Source organism: Mixophyes fleayi, chromosome 6 (assembly GCF_038048845.1).
Source record: "Mixophyes fleayi isolate aMixFle1 chromosome 6, aMixFle1.hap1, whole genome shotgun sequence".
NCBI lineage: Eukaryota > Metazoa > Chordata > Amphibia > Anura > Limnodynastidae > Mixophyes > Mixophyes fleayi.
In genome coordinates, this window is record NC_134407.1 from 62433606 (window position 1) to 62460228 (window position 26623).

Genomic DNA, 26623 nt, shown 5'->3' on the forward strand with positions numbered 1-26623 from the left:
GGCGGGGCGGCCAAAATCGCGTCATTTCGGCCCCGCCCCCTGTGACGTCATGACGCAAATTGCGTCATTTGACAGCGGGGGGCGGGGCTAAACGCCGCGATTCATCGGGAATCGCGGCGTTTGGGATCTAATTCTGCCCACTTCACTAGGAAGTGGGCACTTCCTAGTGAAGTGGGCAGAATTCGGGAGATTGCCACACTCGCCCGGGAGTCCGGGAGACTCTCGCAAAATGCGGGAGTCTCCCGGACATTCCGGGAGAGTTGGCAAGTATGGGATATATACTGTGGTGATGTAAATGGAATCTTCTAGCCCAACTACCTGTACACTGAGTGGGCAGGGGCACAATGATGAAAGTCTCATTAAAGTTTGGCCCTGCACATTGTATGAAGCAGATGGTGACATCAAGCCGCACCCACCTTTTCTTCAAATACAGCCTCTCTGATTCTTATCAGACTGTGCCCCTTATCACAGTGTCCCCCTCATTACACTATACCCCTTACCACACTGTCCCCCTTCATCACACTGTTCCCCCTATATCACATTGCAGCCCCCTTCAGCACACTGTCCCCCTTACCACACTGTCCCCCTCACCACACCATTTTATTCTACTTACCTCCCTATGGTTTTCTGTCAGCTGCTCCTCTGAGTGCAGCTCCTCACTGACAGCGTCGTGACGCCCCCCCCCCCCCTTACCTGGATACACTCTGTTTTGGCTAGAAGTTTGAAAGTAAACTCAGGTATTTAATAGATGTTGATGCAGCTGATTAGCAAGCTGCAGCAGAAGCTCAGTATTAGCTCCTCAACAACCATCTAGTGCAGGCCTGTCCAACCTGCGGCCCTCCAGATGTTGTGAAACTACAAGTCCCAGCATGCCCTTCCAGCTATCAACTGGTTGTCTACCGGCAAAGCATGCTGGGGCTTGTAGTTTCACAACACCTGGAGGGCCGCAGGTTGGACAGGCCTGATCTAGTGGGTTTTCTTTCAAACTTTTCCCAGTTGCCAGCCAGGGAAATGTGGCCATTATAGACTCTGGCCTGGGTGGGTACATTAACATGAGACCATTGTGGGAGGGGTTTATTGGGGAAATAAAAACCTTATGTGCAGACTCAGAATATAACTCTTTTAAACAATTTATTAGATAGTGGCTTATTCGCATAATGTACCCATAAAGTGCAGCTTAAAAATCTCCCTATCTATTCTTGTTTTAGTGAAGCTGTCACTACAGCACTTCACATTTGCCAGAGTGCCCCATCCTGTTCCGACAACTCCCAACAAACATAAAACTGACTGTAGCTGGATGGTCTGTGTCAGCACAAGTCTGAATCATGCTCTAAATGCACAGCATTGACTGTAAGATGTGTCTTGTAAATATCTCAACTCAGAAGACTTGTCTCCTGAAAGATTTGCTTTCTCTAAGTAGTGCAGCCTATAAATCTTCCTATGGTTTTGTACTAACAGGCAGTCATCTATTGATCACTATGAGTAATGCACAGTGCGTGGACCAAAACTATAGTTGCATTTAGGTTTATACATTGTGCAATGAGTATAGACAAAGGGCCTCATTTAGAGGTGGACATAAATCCATTTGTGGGGTGTAAAATTATGTATTTTCTTACTGCGCATTTGTACCAAGATGTTTCCACATTTAGATTTGAGCTGAGAAAAGAAAGCAAAGAGAGATACTAACTGGGGAAGGCACACCTCATATATACAGTAGAATAGTAAATTTTGTATGAGTAATACCATTTCAAAACCCTCTTCTAATGTATCATATTGCTCTTGGACATGAAATAAACGCACATTAAAAACAAAATTTTATTGATATAAATTAAAAATATTTGTATTAAAAAGCAAAATATTAAAAATTGGTGTGAGTGAGAAACTCAGAAATATATATATATATTTAAGGCATTCCTATTTATAAGGCTCTTACTCAGGAGTGATATAATATCGACAGATATTACAGGTACGGTATGTTGCAAAACACATGCAACTACTACTGGTATAAAATGTTATCATTATATTGGATTAATTCAGAAACTAATTCACAAAGGTCTTAAAACCACTTTGTAAACTTAATCTCTCAGCTAAGATATTGTGAACTAACACTGCTCTCATAAATATTCATTTATACAGATGGTAACATGTTGCAAATCAAGTGCAATATATCAGACTGATGGTAATTCCAATAGAGGATGTCAGAAAAAGAGAAAACCAATATGCAGCTGAGGTCAGCACTAAGATGATTTAAAAGCCTATATTAATGTAGACAGATCGACAATAATACTGATAATGCTGAAAGAGGATCATCATCATCATTTATTTATATAGCGCCAGCAAATTCTGTAGTGCTTTACAATTGGGAACAAACATTAATAAAACAATACTGGGTAATACATACAGACAAAGAGGTGAGAGAACCCTGCTCACAAGCTTACAATCTATGGGACAATGGTAGTTTGAAACACAAGGACATGTGCTACATCATATTGCATACTGGAACAGCTAGAACGCAAAGGTAAAAGTACTGAGTGGGCTGTGTGTGTACCAATGTTGGTCAGAGGGTTGTTGTCTTGTGTTAGCTGTGTAGAGGGTGGTAATAGGGGAGATTAAGATGATGGTTGAGGAATATCATAAGCTTGTCTGAAGAGGTGGGTTTTCAGAGAACGCTTGAAGGTTTGAAGACTAGAAGAAAGTCTTAATGTGTGAGAGAGGGAATTCCACAAAGTGGGTGCAGCCCGAAAAAAGTCCTGTAACCGAGAATGGGAGGATGTGATGAGAGTGGAAGAGAGACGCAGATCTTGTGCAGAACGGAGGTGTCGAGTAGGGAGATATTTTGAGACAAGTGAGGAAATGTATGTCGGTGCAATTTTGTTGACGGCCTTGTATGTTAGTAGAAGAATTTTATATTGGATTCGTTGAAATACAGGCAGCCAATGTAGAGCTTTGGCGCGAAACGCACCCATCCGGCTTGGAGATCGAGAAAAGACGCAGGGACGCGGCTTGTAAAGACCCCCTTCTGCGGATCCTCCTTGTCGGTCCCAAGATACCTCGGGAGGTGAAGAGGCGATACACAGGGACCCCCCCCCCCACCCCCCCCCCCCCCCACACACACACACACACACACCAACGGTTCCTCAGCACACGCCCCTCCTATATATTTGTCACCATTGTGTGCCCAGTCTGTCCACTGATATAGAGACACAATATTAGTTCCAGGCACCAGTGTTTACTCTAAGCTGAGCAATCTGGAAAGGGAAGAGTTAAAAGGTCACTCTAAAGAGGGCTCCATCCGAAGGTTTACATTCACAATCTGTAGGATGTTTCCTAGTAAGATACAGGTTTAACTCTATCATTTCCAGATTGCTCAGCTTAGAGGGAACACTGCCAGGCATTGGGAGTAATCTGTAGTTAATTTAGGGCTCAGTATTTGGAAACATCACCACTACACAGCGTACAAAGGCTGGTCCCGGGGAGTCTGTTCAGGCCCTTTATGGAGTTCTGTTCAGGCATCAAGTCACACTACGTCTCGTGTCCTCCTCAGACCCAGGGCACAGGACACACTGCCGACAATTATAGAGGGCTATCCATCTTGATGTGACTGATATATCCCACCCGGCACTACCATTTAACTGTTTAATAGCCATGGACCACCACAAGCAGTGCCTTTCTTTTGTTGTAGCCTTGAGTGAAGGTCTCTGGAACAAAGAACTATAACAGACAAAGCAATTCATAGTCACCTTACCAAAAGTGCTTAACCCGGGAACATCTGTGGTGTACTTTGTCAGTTTATAAACTGATTTTTAATCAGTGTTTCCTCACAGTTTTTAATTATCTGGGCATCTTCTCTTCTCCTGGTCTGTAATTTGTGTGCATTCTTACGCCATGTTGTGGTTAAATATAACTACAAGCAAGGTACTGATAATCTGTACTTGATATCACCCAGTGGCCACTTTCATTTTTGCAAGTTGGACTTGCCTAGGACTTGTGATTTCACTCTGCTGCCACCTAGTGGTCACTTGCTGACTTTCCACAACCAAAGAGGTAGCATTACAAAACGGGAGAGGAGGCAGAAAAGAAAGAATGTCATCACTGATAAGATGCTAGCTACACCAATGTAATCGTAGCCACTCCATGACTGTTATGGCTGCCAAAGGTCACAGATGGGCGGAAGTGACCAGTGACAACTCATGTATCATATGTACTGCAACTGACAAGTGACTGATTTTTTGCTAAGTGTATGATTCGAGAGCCCAGATGGGCAGAGACAAGAAAGGAAACACCAAGAGTCCAGAAAGTCAACAGTCACTCCTCAACGTTTGGACCTGCGTACATTCCTGAAATCAACTGTATCAGATACGAGCGACATGGCCTAATCTCACAACTCTTCTCAACCATCCACACCTGAGCATCTCCCAGCGAAGACACAGATCGCAGAACCATCACTAACCAGATCTAGCGCTGGTCATGCAACTGCTTCGTACTTTACCAACAAAAAAAGAAGTACCCTCCAAAAAAGACTTCGAAACACTAGAGGCAAAGCTACAGGAGTTGGTTCGACAAGAAGTTGCCACACTTCAGGCAGATCTCGCACATCTAGGTCATAGGCTGGCAGCCTTGGAGGAGCACAAGGAAGCGGAGGATAAACGCTATGGCGCATTGCAAACCATGGTAACCGCACAAGAAAAAGCCATACGGTGATTTCATTACAAGCTAGATGACATGGACATTCGAGGCCGCAGGAATAATCTGAGAATAAGGGGTCTGCCGAGGATATACCCACCCAAGGCTTGGTTGATGCTCTTACATAAATTTTCAACGAAGTCTTGCAACAATCACCAAACAATGTAATTACTTTCGACAGAGCCCATAGTGCTTTGTAGCCACGAGGAGCCCCTTCGGAATGCCACAGGAATGTCATCTGCCGCCTACATTACTTCACGCAGAAACACGAAATCCTGCGGAAATTACGACAACTGGACGGTCTTGAGTTCAATGGCCAAGCTATTCAGGTGTTTCAAGATCTTTCATGGACTACGCTCCAACAAAGGCGAATGCTCAGGCCTCTTAAGGAGGAATTACGGAAGAAAAACATCAAATACCGCTGAGGCTTCCCATTTCAATTGCAGGTTGCTCACAAAGGAAAGTCAGCAATCCTAAGGGAACCGTCAGAACTTTCTGCCTTTTGTTCGGCTCTAGATATTCAACATATCCCTCTTCAACTGGATTCTCCACCCTGCTGTTGACGCTTCATCTGGGGTGGCCAGATATTTGGGGAAAACACAATGCAAGGTAAGGCGCCTCATACACAAACACCAGCTGGTCGATACATGGAGGCTTAGACACCCCGTGTAACTGGATTACACCTTCTCACACCCCTATAACACTTATTTACGACTGGACTACTTTTTCTTACACCAAAACTCACTATACCCTGATAAAAGAAGTTGACATAGGTCAGACCACGTGGTCCGATCATGCCCCGGTTTACATGTCACTCTCACTAACCCAGCCGGTCCGCAGACTATACATAGAGACTAAGGGCCTGATTCATTAAGGATCTTAACTTGAGAAACTTTTTATTTCAGTCTCCTGGACAAAACCATGTTACAATGCAAGGGGTGCAAATTAGTATTCTGTTTTGCACATAAGTTAAATACTGACTGTTTTTTCATGTAGCACACAAATATCAACTTTAAATTTCAGTGTACAACTAAGCTATCAAGTATTTGTGAGCTACATGAAAAAACAGTCAGTATTTAACTTATGTGCAAAACAGAATACTAATTTGCACCCCTTGCATTGTAACATGGTTTTGTCCAGGAGACTGAAATAAGAAACTTCTTAACTTAAGATCCTTAATGAATCAGGCCCAGTGAGAGGAAATAATGTGAGAAAGTATAAAAGTGATAATAATATAAAGTTTATTTTTCAATTATTTTTTTTAATAATCCATCATTGAAATGCTAGTTGTAAATTGGAGATGGAAACTTTTCTAATTTGGCATCAATTTTACAGAAATGCTGAGACATGGATACTCTCATTCAGGCCAGTTGGAAACATGGCATTTAAAAGGAAAATATATTTGCTCTCTTTTTTTTTTCAGCATTTCCTGAGTGAGATTTCCTCCTCGGTTTCCTAGATTAATTCTCATGATCCCAAAAACCTTTACCCCTTTGGGATCTGCATCATGTCATTAAAAAATGTCTGGCCACGGAAGTTCGATTTTTAAAATTCTCTTTATCTACCATGGCTCGCCTAATATTACCAATGTGTTTCAAATGTGTTTTTAATGTGTGTTTATTTTGTTTATTTCATGTCCAAGAGCAATAGAAGAGGGTTTTGAAATGGTATTAATCTTACAAAATTACTATACTATCGCATATATGAGGTGTCTTCCCCAGTTAGTATCTCTCTTTCCTTTCTTTTCTCAGCACATTATGAATTTATACTACAGGAAGTAGCACCCTCAGTACCTTTCATTATAATGGTTTATTGTCTAGGATATGTAAGGCGCCATTATTTTATATTTGGGTTAAATTGTGAGAATTACCCATTATATACATTGATTTGGAATTCTCTAGTGGGGAAGATAATCTACTTCCTATCACATTTAGATTTGAGCATATCTTAGATTTGCAATCCCATTTGGCTGGAAAAGAGGAAGGACGGGTGCAAGATGAGTACAGTAAGGGATAATACACGTAAATTTAGCAAACACCATCTTATTAGTCTAGAATGTATTTCTAGATACAGATGCACTTTTTAGGAGCTGTGTCTTTTGCATACTTCATTCATTAGCATCGCAGCTGTATTATCTCAAGTTGCGGCCCAAATATTTGGATTTTTTATTTGTCATTTCCATTTGGACTACTACAGTAAAGAAGATTCACATTGGATTTATAAAGTGGTAAATGACGGTGTGGAGGTGTTTTTATTACATGTTCTATGAAAACTGCGACATTCACCTTTATTAATAATACTGTTGACATTATTCTGTCTTGTGCATATGACACTTCGTTACGTTTTATTGTGTATGAATAGCCTAAGGCAAGTTTTGCATTTATCCCTAACACTGTCAAGCCGCGTTTCTACTCTATCATGAAGCCTAAGTACACACATTTGTACGCTTGATGTAGAAATACTGCTGTGTTTTGAGTTCAACACATCTTGAGATACGTGCAAATCAAAATACACACGTAACACAACAATCTTGCATCCACATTCGGCAGAACTAATATGCATAATTTGTGACTGCAATAATTATAAGAAAGAAAACATTTTCAAATGGACAATAATGAATAGAGACAGTCATTTTGCCCAAGGTGTGCATTATTCCATATTTTAGACTATTTTCCTCAGCAGTTAAAAAAACAGCTACGTAAGGGCTTTCTTTGATATGGAACCAAATTCTGTTTTTTAAATGTTCTGCATTAAAACAGTTGATTTTACAGTATATTGTAACCATTGCAACCAGAACACCATCTGTAAGGAGTTTGTCTTGTTTCCTTTTGTTCATGTAGGTTTCTCCAGGGTGCTCTGGTTTCCTCTCACAGTCCAAAAACCTACAATAGGTTAATTCACTTATGACAAAACTGACGTGTGTGTATTTAGACTGTAAGTTCAACTGGGGCAGGGACTGTGAATGTATTCTCTGTAAAGTTCTGCACAATAGTTTGGCAAACTGTATATAAAGGGTAATATTACTGGCACTGTGTGATTCATGTGCCTGAAGGGCACACCCCTCTTAAATATTAACCCTGTTAATAATTTCCAGTATAATACTCCTATTCCAATAAACGAGTCTGCCAACATGAGTTGCAGATTCCTTGGCCAGCTCTCTGTTGTCTGTAAGCAGACGGGCTGGTCTCTCTATTGAATTATATAAATGCCACTGAGGTAACCAGGCTATTGATCTGCACTAATTAAACCTTAAGAAAAAATATTTCACTGCATTCTGTTAAAAATTTTAGCAAATTAAAAAAAATATATGAACATAAATTAAGCCAGCAACTGAAGGGCCGATCCTACCATCCAGAAAGAGCACTGGGATTAACGTCCAATTAGGTGTAGGTGGTCAAATTGGATGCTCTAAAAAGGTCAGATGATGAATTACCCAAATTAACAAAACCAAATTATCTGGACAAGCGGCATAATGCTTTCATGGCTTTATCAAACAATATCTCCAGGTAAGAACAATGGAAAAATATATAAAGGAACATTCACGAAAATAGGTTTGATGTAAAGCTAAGCAAATACATAGCACATACACCAATCAACCACAACATGTAAACCACTATATAATATAGGATATAAATCCTAATATTATGTAGGTCCCCCTCATGCAGCCAAAACAGCTCTGACCCATCGATTCATGGACTCCACTAGACCTTTGAAGGTGTCCTGTGGTATCTGGCACCAAGAAATTATCAGCAGATTCTTTAAGTTCCGTAAGTTGCGAGGTGGGGCCTCCATGGCTCAGACTTGTTTTTCCAGCACATCCCACAGATGCTCGATTGGATTGAGATCTGGGGAATTTGGAGGCCAATTCAACACCTTGAACTCTTTGTCATGTTCCTCAAACCATTCCTGAACAATTTTTGCAATGTAGCAGGGCGCATTATCCTGCTGAAAGAGGCCACTGCCATCAGGGTATACCGTTGCCATGGAGGAATGTACTTGGTCTGCAATAATGTTTAGGTAGGTGGTTTGTGTTAAAGTAACATCCACATGAATGCCAGGACCCAAGGATTCCCAGCAGAACATTGCTCAGAGCATAACACTGCCCCCATCGGCTTGACTTTCTCCCATAGTGCATCCTGGTGCCATCTGTTCCCTAGATAAATGACACACTGGGCTGTCCACATGATGTCAAACACAATGTGGTTCATCAGACCAGGCCAGCTTCCTCCATTGCTCCATGGTCCAATTTTGGTGCTCATCTGCTCACTGTAGGCGCTTTTGGAGGTGAACAGGGGTTAGCATGGGCACTCTGACTGTGATGCATAGACTGTAAGCTTGCGAGCAGGACCCTCTTCTATGTCTGTATGTATTACCCTAGTATTGTTTTATTACTTTGTTATGAATTGTAAAGCGCTACGGAATTTGCTAGCGCTTTATAAATAAATGATGATCATGATGACGCACTGTCTGTTCTGAGACCTATCATAGCCAGCATTAAATTTTTCAGCAATTTGAGTTACATTAGCTCCTCTGTGGGATTGGACCAAACAGGCTAGCCTTTGCTCCCCGCACGCATCAGTGAGCCTTGGGTGCCCATGACCCTGTCGCAGGTTCACCAGTTGTCCTTCCTTGGACCACGTTTGGTAGGTACTAACTACTGCATACTGGAAACACCCCACAAGACCTGCTGTTTTGGAGATGCTCTGACACAGTCGTCACAATTTGTCCCTTGTCAAAGTCGTTTAGATCCTTACGCTTGCCCATTTGTTCTGATTACAACACATCAACTTAAAGAACTGACTGTTCACTTGCTGCCTAATATATCCCACTCCTTGACATTGTAGCAAGATAATCAATGTTATTCACTTCACTTGTCAGTAGTTTTAATGTGGCTGATTGGTGTATAGCATTGTCATTTCACTATGAGAAAAAAATGAGTCTTTATTTTATTGTATAAAATCTGTTCCCAGCTGAACACCATGGTTTTCTACCCAGCTAGCTCCTCATAAACAGGGCTCATTGTTCTGATCTGCATCGCTTTTCAAGATCATCTTTAGGATGAGCTGTGAATAAAAGGAAGGTATTGTCATATAACAAAAGATTATAGAAGTTTTACCATAACTACCATATTTCTAAAACACCAGACATATCATGTGGCACCATACAACACGTAAGCCATTGTAGCGACTAACACACACTGCCACAAAGGTACAGGATAAGTGATGTAGAGTTCAACTTAAGAGACCTTGTAAAACGAAAATGGCAGCGATGAGATGAAATGTGAGCTATGGTTAGGTTGGCAGGACCTAGGATATTTATGAAAAGAGATCTACTTGCACAGCTTGTCATACCTGAGAGCAGAGCATAGTGGAGGAATCCGAATATGGTCTTTAAAAAATGTCTATGGTGGTATGATTATATAACTTTATTCCATGTTTTATTGAAAAGTCTTTTTTTGGTCATATTTTAGTCATTAAAGTTATTTTTTCTGTGATTTGTTAAGAAAATAGATGTTTTTCTTCATATAGGGTCATTTCTTACTAATTTTAATGTGTAGTGCTCACTCAGAATAAAATAAATAAAAACACTACATATACATTTAGTCTGTAAAATTGTCATTGTATTGTGGTGGTAACTGAATCACACCCACTGTTTACTCATCAGCAGACTAAGAGGTTGAAAAATAGCAGTATAACATAGAATATACCCCAAAAAGGTGTAAAGTAGTGGGGCAGTCAATATAATGTACACCAGCTGAGTGTGTAGGAAATGTGAGAAGGAAAGAAAGAAGCTTCTTTAGGAAAATACTCAAGGCTGTAAAGTTGGAGGAGAGTATCATTTGAACATGTCTGTCTTATAAGAGAGGATGGCAGGGGTCAATTTAGCAAGGTAACGCATAGGATACTCAGAGCCGATACCAAGTTATCTTGAGTGTATATAGTTATGTTGGGAGACATACATGAGAGTGGTCAGAAGCCAGATTAGATGAAACTAACATGACTGGGATGGAAAAAGATGGGTAATGATGGAAATAGTTGGAAATAGTGGAGTAGTCTGATGGAGAATGGAAGTGAATTAAACATCTGGAAGTGCAGGCCTAGAGAGATTCCTTAAGTATTTGCATTAGAAATCTACATAAGAAATAAGGTCATGAGAATGAAGAAAAAGCAATATTTAGGTAGAACAATTCAGAGTCTAATTGAAAATGGGGCTACATATGCAGTAGAGGGCAGAAAGTGAATGTCTTTCTAAGTCATCATAATGCTTTTAGCTTTAATTCTCAGAGCTAGAGAGGGTTCCAATGAGAGGAAGGGCAGAGAGGAGCGGGGAAGGAACAGTAGCAAAGGAATGAGCCTAGCTACAGCTCTCACCATAGACTAGAGCAGTGGTAGGCATCCTGATACCTTTCAGGGGCCACATGTATGGCCACACATTATCCTTAATCTCAGTAATAAGTTAAAACAATACATTTAATCAAAGAAAGAGACACCTATCTGTATAACATATCAAAGGCATTTTAAACAAGTGTTACAAGCTACAACAAAAATAGACAATAAAGCAGAGTTGGGGGCCGCATCGAGCCATAGATCTGCCTGTTGCCCATTACTGGACTAGAAGTATAGGTGTCTGTGTAAGGGAAAACAAATAGCATGGATTTGAAACAGTAACATTTTGCAATTCAATAATTGTTATAACCTCCTGCATTAATAGCAAAGGTATATTATATATATTACATAGATAACACTTAAGTAGCCAGTGTAAGGCACTCAAGATACATGAAGATTTACTTGTTCACAGTAAATGTGAAAAGAATGTTGGAAGTATATGGAAGAGAGAATATCAAGAGAACTGCACATGAAAAATACATGCGCGATCAACAAGAGACATGAAAGCTGTCTACAGTGTGCCAATTTCAACAGCCACTTTTGCCATTCTTGATCGAACTGGCTCCGAAGATCCCTCTTCTGCATTGCTCTCTCTATAGGGCAGAACGCCTTCTTCAGATGGCGATCCACATAGTGAATTATGGGGACTGCGGTTTAATGCGATACTAAGCTTAATGTAGGAGATATCCATCATCTATACATCTCATTACTCTTGTTTTACTTCACAAGCGTATAGTTAGAGATACCCCAATTAGAAACACTCTCAGATGTACAAACATCTATAATTTCTCTAGATAGAAAGTGCAGATATTCTGGAGGTGACATTAGTTCCCTGAGGTGTGCAGAGAACTTACCTGAGTCAGGACATAATCTTCCTGGGTTAACCTCTCTATGACATCAAAGTGATCAGTACCATCTACCCGTTTGTAGGAGACACTAAGTCCTAACGTCTTCAGACTCTAAAATGAAAAATGAGAGTGATGAATAATGCAAAAGTTGCATACTCATTTTAAACACGGAAATTACACTCATTTTGCAATCCAACTTGAATCAGGCCCACTGTGTTAATTTTAGTGTATAAGGAGTTTCAATTATGCGAAAATGATCATCCCAAGTTATGCATTTTCACTGGCAACAACTGGAACTGTGCTAGGAAATGAGAAGACATGTGAGCCGGAAACATAATATAATATGTACCTGGAAGGGGGCAATGCATTCTGCCAACTTTGTCACATGTTCCTATTATTGTATACAGGTGACAGGTGACATACTGAAAGTTACCTGGAAAAAGTTCTGTGACTGTCTCTGGAACTCTGGAGAATCATGCTCTGCTACCACAATGACCATGTGACAGGGTTCTGCATTGCTCTCTATCTGTGTCACACATCGTATGGGGCTGTTCCTTAGGGCCACCTCCCTGTGAAATCAAACAAACACAACAACCAATCAGATCCATGGTTTTATTAGTGTAAAACTGGCTACACAGCATTAGCATACAGCAGACCATATTGGTATAAAATCAGTATGTAAGTGGAACACAGCTGATCACTCTATCCTGCCAGATTTTGTTTAGATAGCGTATAAAATCTGGTCAGTGCATTCATACACCAGAGTGTATTTGGTGCTATTGGCCAAAGAGAAAGTATGGTGCACCTTACAATTTCATCATTTGTCCCTTTCACTAAATATCCAGAATTGTAGAACCTAGCTTTCTGTGTGTGATCAGGCCAAAATGAGGTAATTTGGGTACAACTACCAAAGCACAACATATATACACCCTTTATTACCTGCAATAGATAAACCCTAGCAGTTACATGAGATCTCAGATATTTGCACCATGTTGTTAGATAAGCAGAGATATTCCTTAGTGAACATTATTAGTATGTTATATCGCTCTTTAAAAGATCATTTTACAAAAAAATAGTTTTCTGAAAAGCAGTGTTTTGTTCAGCTTATCTCATCAGTAACACAAGAGATTTATGTTCCTGAAGTGCTTTTGGGGCAGCACAGTGGCCTAGTAGTTAGCACTTCTGCCTCACAGCACTGGGGTCATGAGTTCGATTCCGACCATGGCCTTATCTGTGTGGAGTTTCTATGTTCTCTCTGTGTTTGCGTGGGTTTCCTCTGGGTGCTCCAGTTTCCTCCCACACTCCAAAAACATACTGGTCTGTCTGTCTCCCTCTCTGTCTGTCTGTGTCTGTGTCTGTGTGTGAGTGTGTGTCTATATTAGGGAATTTAGGGCCTGATTCATTAAGGATCTTAAATGAAGAGGATCCTTATTTCAGTCTCCTGGACAAAACCATGTTACATTGCAAGGGGTGCAAATTAGATTTCTGTTTTGCACATAAGTTAAATACTGATTGTTTTTCATGTAGCATCCTCAAGTTCATCCTCAGCGCTAGCTACATCAATATCCTCCTCCCGGTGTACAACATTCGCACCTTCATTAGCCAAATCTGTAACTGGACTGTGGGTGATCCTTCCAGCATATGCAGAGGGCGTGCTGCAAATGGTGGAAGGAGCCACCTCTTCCCGTACAGTGATGGGAAGGTCAGGCTTCGCAACCACCAACACCCTTGGACTCGCCTTGGGGATTTATGATGACATCTCTCTAGAAGGCAGAGTTGTTTGCTGTGTTGTTGATGACAGCTTAAGTCTCTTAAATTTTTTAGAGGGGTGGGGAGGAGGAGGGCTTAGATCCTTGGGTGAAGCTGAACCACTAGTCATGAACACGGGCCAGGGCCTAAGCCGTTCCTTGCCACTCCGTGTCGTAAATGGCATATTGGCAAGTTTACGTTTCTCCTCTGATGATTTGAATTTTCTTTTTTTACTAATTGTAGTGAACTTTGGCCTTTTGGATTTTACATGCCCTCTACTAGGAGATTGGGCATCGCCCTTGGCAGACGACGTTGATGGCATTTCATCGTCTATGTCATGACTAGTGGCAGCAGCTTCAGCATTAGGAGGAAGTGGGTCTTGATCTTTCCCTACTTTATCCTCCAAATTTTTGTACTCCATTATATGCAGCACAAGAGAGCGTACCCCTAAACCACACACAGTTTGGGACTACTGAAACAGTGAACGTAGTAATATAGATTGCAGTTCCTATTTTTTGGACTGCTTAAACAGTGAAAGTAGTAATACTGATTGCAGTTCCTATTTTTTGGACTGCTTAAACAGTGAAAGTAGTAATATTGATTGCAGTTCCTATTTTTTGGGACTGCAGAAACAGTGAACGTAGTAATATTGATTGCAGTTCCTATTTTTTTGGACTGCATAAACAGTGATCGTAGTAATATTGATTGCAGTTCCTATTTTTTGGGACTGCAGAAACAGTGAACGTAGTAATATTGATTGCAGTTCCTATTTTTTTGGACTGCATAAACAGTGATCGTAGTAATATTGATTGCAGTTCCTATTTTTTGGGACTGCAGAAACAGTGAACGTAGTAATATTGATTGCAGTTCCTATTTTTTTGGACTGCAGAAACAGTGAACGTAGTAATATTGATTGCAGTTCCTATTTTTTGGGACTGCAGAAACAGTGAACGTAGTAATATTGATTGCAGTTCCTATTTTTTGGGACTGCTTAAACAGTGAACGTAGTAATATAGATTGCAGTTCCTATTTTTTGGACTGCTTAAACAGTAAACGTAGTAATATAGATTGTGTTCCTATTTTTTGGGACTGCAGAAACAGTGAACGTAGTAATATTGATTGCAGTTCCTATTTTTTTGGACTGCAGAAACAGTGAACGTAGTAATATTGATTGCAGTTCCTATTTTTTGGGACTGCAGAAACAGTGAACGTAGTAATATTGATTGCAGTTCCTATTTTTTGGGACTGCTTAAACAGTGAACGTAGTAATATAGATTGCAGTTCCTATTTTTTGGGACTGCAGAAACAGTGAACGTAGTAATATAGATTGCAGTACCTATTTTTTGGGACTGCAATAATATATTGCTCTATAATATTTTTTATAATTTTTAAATTATTTTTTTATATTTTTTTCAATTTATTTTTTTTTTTATTTTTTTTTTTATTTTTTTAAGATTTTGGGATAATTATCAAATTACTATGGACTTAGCAGAAAAAAATACAGGACAAAAGCACCACTGGACTCAGCAGGACAGACATTGGCCAAAGCACCACTGTAATCAGCAGGACAGAGCACTGGCCAAAGTACTACTGGACTCAGCAGGACAAAGCACCACTTTACTAAAATAATCAGCAAGACAGAGCACACTTTACTAAAATAATCAGCAGGACAGAGCACACTTTACTAAAATAATCAGCAGGACAGAGCACACTTTACTAAAATAATCAGCAGGACAGAGCACACTGTACTAAAATAATCAGCAGGACAGAGCACACTGTACTAAAATAATCAGCAGGACAGAGCACACTTTACTAAAATAATCAGCAGGACAGAGCACACTTTACTAAAATAATCAGCAGGACAGAGCACACTTTACTAAAATAATCAGCAGGACAGAGCACACTTTACTAAAATAATCAGCAGGACAGAGCACACTGTACTAAAATAATCAGCAGGACAGAGCACACTGTACTAAAATAATCAGCAGGACAGAGCACACTTTACTAAAATAATCAGCAGGACAGAGCACAGTATCACTATCTCTCAACAACCTCCCTCTACACTACCCACAGGGAGAATGAAGATGGCACCCGGAAGTTCCCGAACAGTGCTCGGATCCCGTCGGATCCGCACTGTTCGGGTGGGCTCGGATTAGCGGAATCCGAGCCCGCTCATCCTTAGTGAAAAGCTAGTCATGTGTACTCAATAACAAGCTGCTATAGGAACATCATTTCTTGCTAGCAGGAAATGGTCAACAAACGTGGAAAATTAAACTATTGATAAAGGTCACATGGCAACCAAAACCAAAGTGCTAGAGTTGCAAAAGGAGAGAACTTTGATAGATAGAAAGGCATTATAGCTCCATTACCACATACAAAAGTTTATTTACATTCTATATATTTTTCTATGGATTTCTATAAAAATGTGGATATAGCTATGTTTACTGTACAAATAATCTTATTTCTTTGCACAACTGCATTTATTCATATGGCTGAGGTCTGGCTTACTACTAACTTTCCACAATAAAGCAAAATATCTTTAACTCCAAATAGAGTCCAAAGTCTATGGAGAATGTAGGAGACAAACACCGCTTCACCCCTACACCCTACCTTGATGGACTAATCTGGCCAGTGGAAAACAAATGCTAAAATACTTCTTTACTTTTGCAACGATATAAAGTATCTTTTAAAACAAGCATTTCTGAGGTATGCAAGTGACTCTGGACCAGTGTTAGCAATGTTTTCAGAAGAACATTTAAATGGAGACTTTGTAACTGCCCTGAATCAGCTACATAATACAGTGTTACATATTACAGCAGCATTTAACACCCCATTCTTTATTACAGATGACCAGTAAATACAAGATAGCAAAACAAAATACAATTAAAGAAAGGTAAAATGGAAAAGTAAATAAAATCAAAATGAAATCATTTCCATGTTGTCTCCTTATCATTGTTGCCCAATTAGCCTGCAGCCCTAATCATAGTGAGGTCTTTAATAATGTCATACTTACTGTGACATCTTTATGGCATCATTGACATACGTATGTATGAGAGGGAGTAGGTCATACACTCCACTAACCATTATGGCTCCTGCAAAGGACACAGGAAAACAGAAGTGTCCAAACCAAAGCTAAATTTTAAATACTTTGCTCTCAACCTGTGATGTGTGTGCCCCAAGGGTACAGCTATGTCCAAGGGGTACTTCAGTCTGTTAAGTATAACATATATTGGTTAATAACTACATATATATATATATCTGTGTTTGCTCCTGATGAAGTCTGTTGTACAGACGAAACGCGTTGAGTTACTGCTACTACTACCATCTCTGATCAGATAGGCTTGTCATCTGCTTCTGGATGTGTAAGTTACTACTGTTTTTAATAAACTTGAATTTTTTTGGATACTACATCTGTGTACTTCTGTATATTGAGGTAACCTATGGGATAGCCAAGGGTGGCTGAAGATTGAATATATCCTCACAGCCTACGTGACATCCTGCAGATAAGCCATTAAACTATTGGCTTCTGGTACGCATACATCTTTATTGGTGTGACCTGTTTTTCTACCTTTATGAATGCCATTTGGCCGTGTGTGACTTTCCAGTCTATGAGCTTTACTTATCCATCTTAGATATTGGTGATACCCACTTGGTGGGAAGCTCTGGCTCACTCATTTCTGGTGGTCTAGTTCCTTTTCTGGTTTGGTTCACCTGGCTCCATTGACTTGTCATACTACACTATTGTGCGCCTCCTCTCATTTACTTTTAGATTTTTTCCTGCTACACCGCTTGCTACGGAGGATTGGCAGCCGCCCGCACAGGGGAAGTGTTACATAAGAAGGAACAATTACAAGATTTTGGACTATAATATTCACATACTGGTGTAGTATCTTAGCGCCTTCTGTATCAAATCTGTGATATATATATATATATATATATATATATATATATATATATATATATATATAAAACAAAACTGAAGAAGAGGTACTCTTCAAACATTTAAATGCATAAATGTATACATAAAGCGGTATTTGGTGTATATTAACACACTTTAGGGGTACACAGTAAACATTTGCCTTCACATAGGAGTAAAAAAATAAAAGAATTTGAGAAATCCTGTGCTAGACCATCTTACCTATTCCTATAAGCACTGACCTTTTATGTCTGGTGTCACCCCATATTCCAACCAGTCAGAGCAGAGAGCCATGGCTACCAGGTGAGCTCCGGCAGAGTGACCACAGAGATAAACCTCACTGACGAACGCAAAAGAGCAATGTGGCACATTAACACATCATAATATAAAAGTCATGTTTATTCATTTGTAATACATGTCAGATAATAATATAACTACCAATGGTTTGTACAAGATAACATTAAAATCGGTGAGTTGTAATGTCAGAAACAGTAAAAAGAAAATATCTGAGGTATCTGTGCACCAGACCAGTCATATTAATAAAACACATTAATATGCACTATCATATGCATGCTATATCAACTGGCTTGACTGACTTCACAAGCCGGAACCTCACGCTGATTATAAGTGGTGAGATAGTTGTCATCTGGAATTCAGCTGTCATTTTGGCATGATAAATATCACCTCATTCCTTGTTGCATCATTGCATCTGGAGCTCCATTATATTTACTATAGACCGCTCCTACACTAGGGGGTATATTTACTAAACTGCGGGTTTGAAAAAGTGGAGATGTTGCCTATAGCAACCAATCAGATTCTAGCTGTCATTTTGCAGAATGTACTAAATAAATGACAGCTAGAATCTGATTGGTTGCTATAGGCAACATCTCCACTTTTTCAAACCCGCAGTTTAGTAAATCTAGCCCTAAGTATTTTTCTCACAAAGTGTTTAGAAAATACAGTTAAACAAGACACTTGAACAACCGTTGAACAACAATTGAAGACATCTAGAACTAATCTACATCTGCTTCAGGTTTTACTCTGCTGCTTCTGCTTGCACAGGACAGTACAGCTAGGTAAATCTCTTTAATTTTTGTATTTGCTGCTATTTTCCTTCCAAATACCAATGGTTGCAAATTATTTTCTTCCTCTCCTTTCATGGCATTATATTTAGGACTATATCATCCCTATTTGTCCACATTGCCCTTCATTACTTCACTTATCTCTAGTTAATACTCATGAACTGTTGTCCTATTTAAATTCAATAGTTAAAACAGCCTCACCCTGTCGGCAGAAACTAAAAGGACACACATCTTACAATCATCTTTCCTATCTTTCTTCCTCCCTGCTTCTATTAGCTGGTGATATATCACCTAATCCAGGTCCCCCTCACTTCTCCCACACACATATATCTGAACGCTACCAAAATCCAGCAAACCTCGAACACATCACCTGTCTCCCCTCTCTTCCAAAGTCCTTTAGATGTGCCCTTTGGAATGCACGTCTGTTTGTAACAAACTTACCTCCATACATGACCTCTTCCTCTCAAACAACCTCAACCTTATGGCAATAACAGAAACATGGCTCACGCAATCAGACACTGCCTCACCTGCAGCCCCAGACCTGGAGGCAGACAAGGAGGTGGGGTTGGACTACTTCTCTCCCCATAGTGCACATTCACAGTGCTACCAAATGTCCCATCACTCACCTTCACATCTTTAGAAGTACATACTGTTAGGATATTTAACCCATTCTCTATGTGTGTTGTTGTCATCTATCGCCCCCCTGGACCTCACCAATACTATAATCGGCATCATCATCAAGTGCTCGCAAGTTTATAATCTAAGGGGCAATGGTTTGATACACAAGGGTAAGTGCTACATCATATTGAATATTTGTCCAGCTAAAATGCAAAGGTTACAAAGAATTTAGTGGGCTGTATGCTCAGCCACACAACTATGTTGGTCAGAGGGTTGTTGTCTTGTGTTAACTGTGTTACCCTGGTAATAGGGTAACCTAGGGAGATTAAGAGGGTGGTAGAGAAATACTATAAGTTTGTCTGAAGAGGTGGGTTTTCAGAGAATGCTTAAAGGTTTGAAGACTAGAGCAAAGTCTTGTGGTTCGAGGGAGGGAACTCCAAAAGTTGGTGCAGCCTGAAAAAAGTCCTGTAACCGAGAATGGGAGAAAGTGATGAGAGTAGAAGAGAGACGCAGATCTTGTGCAGAACGGAGGTGTCGAGTTGGGAGATATTTTGAGACAAGTGAGGAGATGTATGTTGGTGCAATTTTGTTGATGGCCTTGTATGTTAGTAGAAGAATTTTATATTGGATTCTTTGAAAAACAGGCAACCAGTGTAGAGACTAACAGAGTGACTCTGCAGATGTAATATGATTTGCAAGGAAAACCAATCTTGCTGCTGCATGCAAAATAGATTGTAGGGGCTCAAGTCTGATTTTGGGAAGTCCAGTAAGGAGGGAATTACAATAGTCTATGTGAGAGATGATGACTGCAATGAACTAAAGTTTTTGCAGTGTCTTGTGTGAGATATGTACGTATTCTGAAAATGTTTTTTTAGATGTATGCAGCATGATTTAAATATAGGGTTGATGTGGGGAACAACAAATCATAATTAGTTGTTGTAATCTTAATGACTTGCTACCCCACTGTTATGCATAACCTACCAATTGTCTTTTGTCTGAATCCAATTGTAAAATTATATCTTGTCTATTATTCTGTGCTAATGCACTGTTTAGATCTGTCTGTACTATTCTACCCTCGCATCTACTGTCTATTTGTCTGTGTATAAATGTATTGTTATTTGACTTGTATAATGCTGGTCCACTTTAAACAAGCTTTCCTGGTGTTCATCTGTAAGAATAAAGAATTTGATTGACACCTTGAGTGACTGAAAACTGTAGAGAATCTGTGAGTGTCTGGTAGCATGAGGAAGACATCTTAGAGAGAATAGTTGCAGCGTGAAACAAATCCTGGAGATGAAAGTAAGAATAGGTGGTCAGAGAGGAAGAGAGAAAGACGTGTGGAGCGGACATTCTGTTTGGGGTGAGTTTGTGATATGGAATCTGTATACTGGAATCTGGCAAGAGGTGTAGCTTTTTATGAGCATCATGAAAAGGGGATGGAGTAGTGCTAATCTGTTCAGTGGTAGACCACAGAGGAGGGGGTTCCAATCATCTGGATATGACTAGAGCATGTACTATTCATATATGTATTTTGTTGGCAGTGAATAAGGGGAAAGAGTTAAAAATTACAATGTAGCAGCAGACTTGCAGAACAAAAGAGATTGGAATGTTACCCACAGTGACTGTTGTACCAGGCAAAGGAACAGATTTAAAAAATAAGGAATTCAGTTTTAACCCTGTACATGTAACCAAGTACAGCAAGGTAATCAGGAAGATGTACGAGTAGAGATGATAAGATCAGGAACCAAGAGATTGATTTGTCATCAGCCTATAGATAATGCTGAAATTGGAAGTAGTGGATAATGTAACCAAGAAAATATGTCTAGATGAATATGTGGTACATTGACAGAGAGAGAACAAGGAGAGGATGCAGAGCTGGAATGTGATATATTAAAGAACTAGTTGCAGAGACAGGTGGAGAGCCAAAATAGTGCAATAGTCCCAAAGAAGTCCCAAAGAAGAGACAGGTTGGAATAGCAGAGAGTGATCGATTGTAAAAGGCTGTGTATACATGGAATAGAAAAGTATGGAGTAGTGACACTCGGATATAGCATTGAGTAGGTCATTCTAATGGCTGTTTCTGTGACGTTAGGAGAGAGGAAACTAGATTGTAGATTGATAGAGGATTTGAGGAAATATAGGTCGATAACTCTACATGAACATGCTTTGAAAGCAGCTTATATGAGAAGGAGAGAAGTGACACTGGTGATGGCTAGAGAGGGTTATTCCTTCAGTACATAGCAGCTGTAATGCTCCCATATCAAACTGCGTTTTAATTTCACTGACTGTTCTGGTGAACAGGCAATTTACTGAAGAACTAAATATTATCAGCCATCTCCTACTTTACTGGTTGTATTTTTCACATTACCAAAGTGCATTATGTTCTATAAGGTCTGTGACAACCAATAAGGAGATAGAGCTACAAAGAGAATCGGACAAAAAGAAAAGGTGCTTCTTGCATTATGTTAAAAAGGTCATTCCCCTATACATTTTCCTCTTACTTTACAGTACGTCATTTCCTTTTATCATTTTGATAAATTTATATTTTATGTTAAGAATAACATAGTTTAAGTTTTTAAAAAGATAAGCCTTCAGTCTTGTGTATTAATTTAGTGACATAAATCCTTGTGACTTTTAACGTCCTTAGCGGCACTATTACCGTTAGTACGGTAAAAGTGCACAGTATTACCGTTAATACGGTAATTTTACCGCTGATTTTTGCCTCGTACCTCTCGGGGCCACGAGTAAAATTCTGGCTTATAATTACCGTATTAAAGGTATTAACGCCACGTTAATCCTAGACTAACATGGCGGAATTGAATCTGCCCCTCTTAATTTAAAGTACATGATAGACTATGCCCCATATATCTTAGGATGGCACTTCAGAAAATTAAACAAGCAGAGTCAAGTAACTTATAGAACATCAGCCCTTTTTTCGAATCACGCAATTCTGATTACATTCCTTCATAAAGGTGTTTCTTTAATAAGATCTTTCATAGCTTCCCACATATTTCATACAATTGGCAAAAAAAAACAAAAACAACAAGTTTTCCCACGAGAACAGATCTTGAATTACTCACAGTGCTCCCCAGCCCTTAGCATATCTCCCGAAAGTTACCCATTTCCTCTTGTATACTGTGAAGATACCGGGATTTGTGGCCCTATTCTACTCACTTCCCTCTGGCTGGCCACCCATGGGTTCCTTCCTAGGCCAGGGACACCTATCCAGTACATTCTAAGATTCTTATTAGTCACTCGGGCAAATGCAGTCAGAAAGTAAAACAATACATTTATTGTAAACATTATTAAAAACAATCACTAGATTATTATGTACACAGTAAATAAATGCCAGACAGGTTTTCTACATAATCTGTCCCTTACCCCACTATCTTAAGGAACTACAGTCACCTGGATGGCCTAACTTAAAGACCCATGGAGTTCTTCTCTTAGCTACAGCTGTATTCCATTTGTAGAGAACGAAAACTCCAAAACCAGCTACATTGCATCTTCCATGAATCAAATCCCACAATGAATATCCCCTCCCCCTGGAGTTTCTCCTTATATCTAAGGTCAAATTTCCACAGTCTTTTCCCCTCCCTGGGCAAACCCCTGGGCCTCTCCTTGTTAAACATTGGTGAGTGCTGGACTAGGGGGGATTGAGAGGGGAGTGGAGATGAGCTGTACTTACACAGAAACTCCCCTGCTAGATTTCATGTCTGGACTAGTCTTGTGGGAACAATGGATACTAATTAGCCTTCCCCCTCACCAGTATCTTGCAACCTGATCCCTACAAATAACCCAACTGGCTTCACTTTAAGGACAATGAATAACAACCTCACTGCCACATCATCAATATACAATAAACAATATACATATCTACAATGAGCTACAATGTCCCCTTATCCACATGTAATTAGACACTGCAGTTGTACTCTGAGATGGGAAACAAAAGCAAGGGCTATAAAAAAGTATTTGCTATAATCCACATTATGTGAGAAACGATGGACAGGCTGGTTAAAGTGTTATCAAACTCGTTTCGTCACATATACCTCCCCTACTATTTAGCCCTTGTTCCCCAGTGGCTCCCTTGTCTCAAGCAAACCTTACTTCCCAAGTCCAAAGTCTCTGGGCTGCTGTGGTTTCACCTTGGTCTGATAGTAAGGTAGACAGCAGTACACAGTTTCTCAATCTCCCACCAGGGTCCCATGGGTGCGGGCATATCATTCCACCCAGTTGGAGTGGGGATTTATGCTGCCCCGTGTCATAAGATGAGGTAACAATAAAACTGGGCCACTCCGGTGCACACATCCCTGGTAGAAGAGTTGTAGTCCAACGATACAGTTCCCTTGCAGCTCTACTCAGAGAGAACCTGGGGCTGAGTAACCCCACTGCTTGCCACCAAAAATGTGAAGATACCGGGTTTTCTGGCCCAATTCTACCCACTTCACTCTGGCTGGCCACCCACAGGTGCCTTCCTAAGCCAGGGAAGCCTACCCAGTACCTTCCAAGGCTCTTATTAGTCACTCAGGCAAATTTAGTTAGAAAGTAAAGCAATACATTTATTGTGATAAAAACAATCACTCGATTATTATGTACATACAGTAAATAAATGCCAGGCAAGTTTACCACATCACCTGCCCCTTACTCCACTAACATAAGGAGTTATAGTCACCTGGCTGTCCTGAATTACAGAATCCAAAGCCCATGGATCTCTCTCAGCTGCATATGTAGTCTCTAGTAGAGAATGACAACTCAACAACCAGACCTTGCACCTTCCAGGAATCAAATCCACAGCATGACTATCACCTCCCCCCTGGAGTGGCTCCTTATATCTAGGGTCAAATTTCCATAATGTTTTCCCCTCCCTGGGCAAATCTATGGGCCTCTCCTTGTTAAACATTGGGATTGCTGGACTAGGGGGGTTAGAGAGGGGAGTGGATATGAGCTGTACTTACACAGAAACTCCCCTGCTAGATTTCATGTCTGGACTAGTCTTGTGGGAACAATGGATACTAATTAGCCTTCCCCTCACCAGTATCTTGCAACCTGATCCCTGCCCATAACCCAACTGGCTTCACTTTAAAGACAATGAATAACAACCTCACTGTCACATCAACCATATACAATAAACAATACATACATATTTACAATGAGCTACAATGTCCCCTTATCCACATGTAATTAGACACTGCAGTTGTACTCTGAGATGGGAAACAAAAGCAAGGGCTATAAAAAGTACTTGCTATAATCCACATTATGTGAGAAACGAGGGACAGGCTGGTTAAAGTGTTATCAAACTCGTTTTGTCACATATACCAACTACCTAGAAAATTACGGTGGTCGAATTTTGCATCAGTGAAGATCCATAACCCCTAAAGGCCCTTATACCTCCGGAGGCTGGGGTCAGAGTGGCCCTTCCTCTTCATAGAAGGGCCTGAAGATGACCGCACCCTAGTGCACTTGTGTTTATCCCTTTTTTTGCACTTTGGTGCCACAAAATCACAGGTACTTCCCTCTGATGAAATTACCGTTGTGTAATGAAACGCGTCAGGGTATTCTTTATTCAGTGAACCCCGTCTGAAGTCTAATGCCAGTGTTGTCAGCACTGCTTCTTGATATTTTTGGCACTACGGATATTTACTTCACTATGGATAATTGGCACACTGGATGAATGCTGCAGCGCTGTGTAGCTTTGGAGTTCTTTGGGCAGACAAGCTACATACACACCGCCAGCTACTATCAACTACAGATATCTGTTCACACGTGTGCAACTTCCATACAGAATTGGATTTATTTGGGTCAGACGACAGAGTTCGCACAGTGAGTTTTTCCACAACTTACCATTTCATCTGCATCCGTGTGGCTAGACTGGGATCCAAGCGTATACTGTATATACCGGCCTGACAGGTAAGAGCTGTCGACTGGGTATTCTGAGTGACCCCAGCTGCCTCATATGCTAATATTACACACCATTGTCTATGGTAACCCGTGGACGCTTGTTACATGCATTAATTGTTCCCACTGAAGACTGTCCAAATTGTGTGACTTGGATATATGACTACTACAAAATTACATCCATAGTTCTCTAAATCTATGTTCATATCGTGCCACACTCTTTTCACTTGTGTGACTTACCCTTATGATTAGATTCAATGAATGATTCTTCATCTGGATGACTCATTGCAATATTATATGTGACCTATTAAGTCCTAGGACTTGTGCATGCTACTACTTTTTTCAACTATATACATCTGTGGGCCCACAGCTATAGTCTAAATCAGGACCCGTCCATATATAATATATATATATATATATATATATATATATACTGATCTCTAATGAGTGGTTTTATCTTTATTTTATCTTTATTTGTTTTCATTGTTTTCTAGTCATATGGTATAGATTTACAGGGTTCAGAAAACTCTTATAATGACTCCTATGTGTATGCATTTATATTGATTTTTATGAATTTTTTAATAAATTTTAATCTTTGGTGACTGTGTGAGATCATCCCTTGTTTGTTCCACTCCAGGGCAATAGTTCCATTTATTATTTAAGAACAGCTTTTAAACATATATTGTCAGCACTGCATTTTTCTTTTTATCTTTGTAGAGGGGCCTGAAGATGACTGCACCCTAGTGCACTTTTTGCGTTTATCACTTTTTTTTGCTTTTTGGTGCCACAAAATCACAGGTCCTGTGCTTTAAATAATAACACCATTTAATTCAGCAGAATTAAATTTTCAAAATAGATTTCCCCTTACTTCATCACAGACATTGTAGAGTTTCACTACAAAGAAACTACATGAAGCCTTGCCCCCAAAATTTAGACTCACGTAATCTGGGGATAGCTTGTAAGGATCACAGCAATGCTACGTCTGACTTGTGAGACAATGAGGTCCATGTTACCTAAAGGTAATGAGATAACATTACTTTAACGGCGACTAGCCAGCTTGTCTAACCCTTTACTGACCAGGATTATGCTATAGTTTAACCCATTCAAAACCACACACCATTTTACAGTTTTGCTATGTCTTGGTTGATCAGATTTTTTTTTTTAACTAATTTGTATATCCTTGGGAATTTCACATATTTTTAAAATGCTAGACAGACATGGATTTCCTTTGGTTAACATATTAAAATAAACATCTTTACGAAAATGTTTTGACCACTAAAACTATTATTTATCTCCACCCTCTTTAACCATTTAATCTAGCAGACTCACAGAAGCCCTTAGGTTCTCTACTAAGTGTGCTAAAGCGATGGAAAGCTAATTATGATTATGCCTCACATTGCACAGATTTTCATTGTTCAGTGGGGATCCTTCTGACTTATCAAATTC

The 26623-nt window shown here is 40.0% G+C and overlaps 1 protein-coding gene across 1 annotated transcript in view; it reads right to left on the reverse strand.

The window, feature by feature from the left end:
- Window positions 1–7451: 7451 nt before the first annotated feature.
- Window positions 7452–26623, reverse strand: part of AFMID (arylformamidase) — a 39803-nt gene continuing 20631 nt past the window's right edge. The window contains exons 6-11 of the mRNA XM_075215210.1: window positions 26118–26190; window positions 17825–17922; window positions 16680–16758; window positions 12351–12486; window positions 11924–12028; window positions 7452–9746 (exon numbers count right to left, since the gene is read on the reverse strand). Of these exons, the coding sequence (XP_075071311.1) occupies window positions 9687–9746; window positions 11924–12028; window positions 12351–12486; window positions 16680–16758; window positions 17825–17922; window positions 26118–26190 (551 nt within the window). The 3' untranslated portion in view covers window positions 7452–9686. The remainder of the gene's footprint in view (window positions 9747–11923; window positions 12029–12350; window positions 12487–16679; window positions 16759–17824; window positions 17923–26117; window positions 26191–26623) is intronic.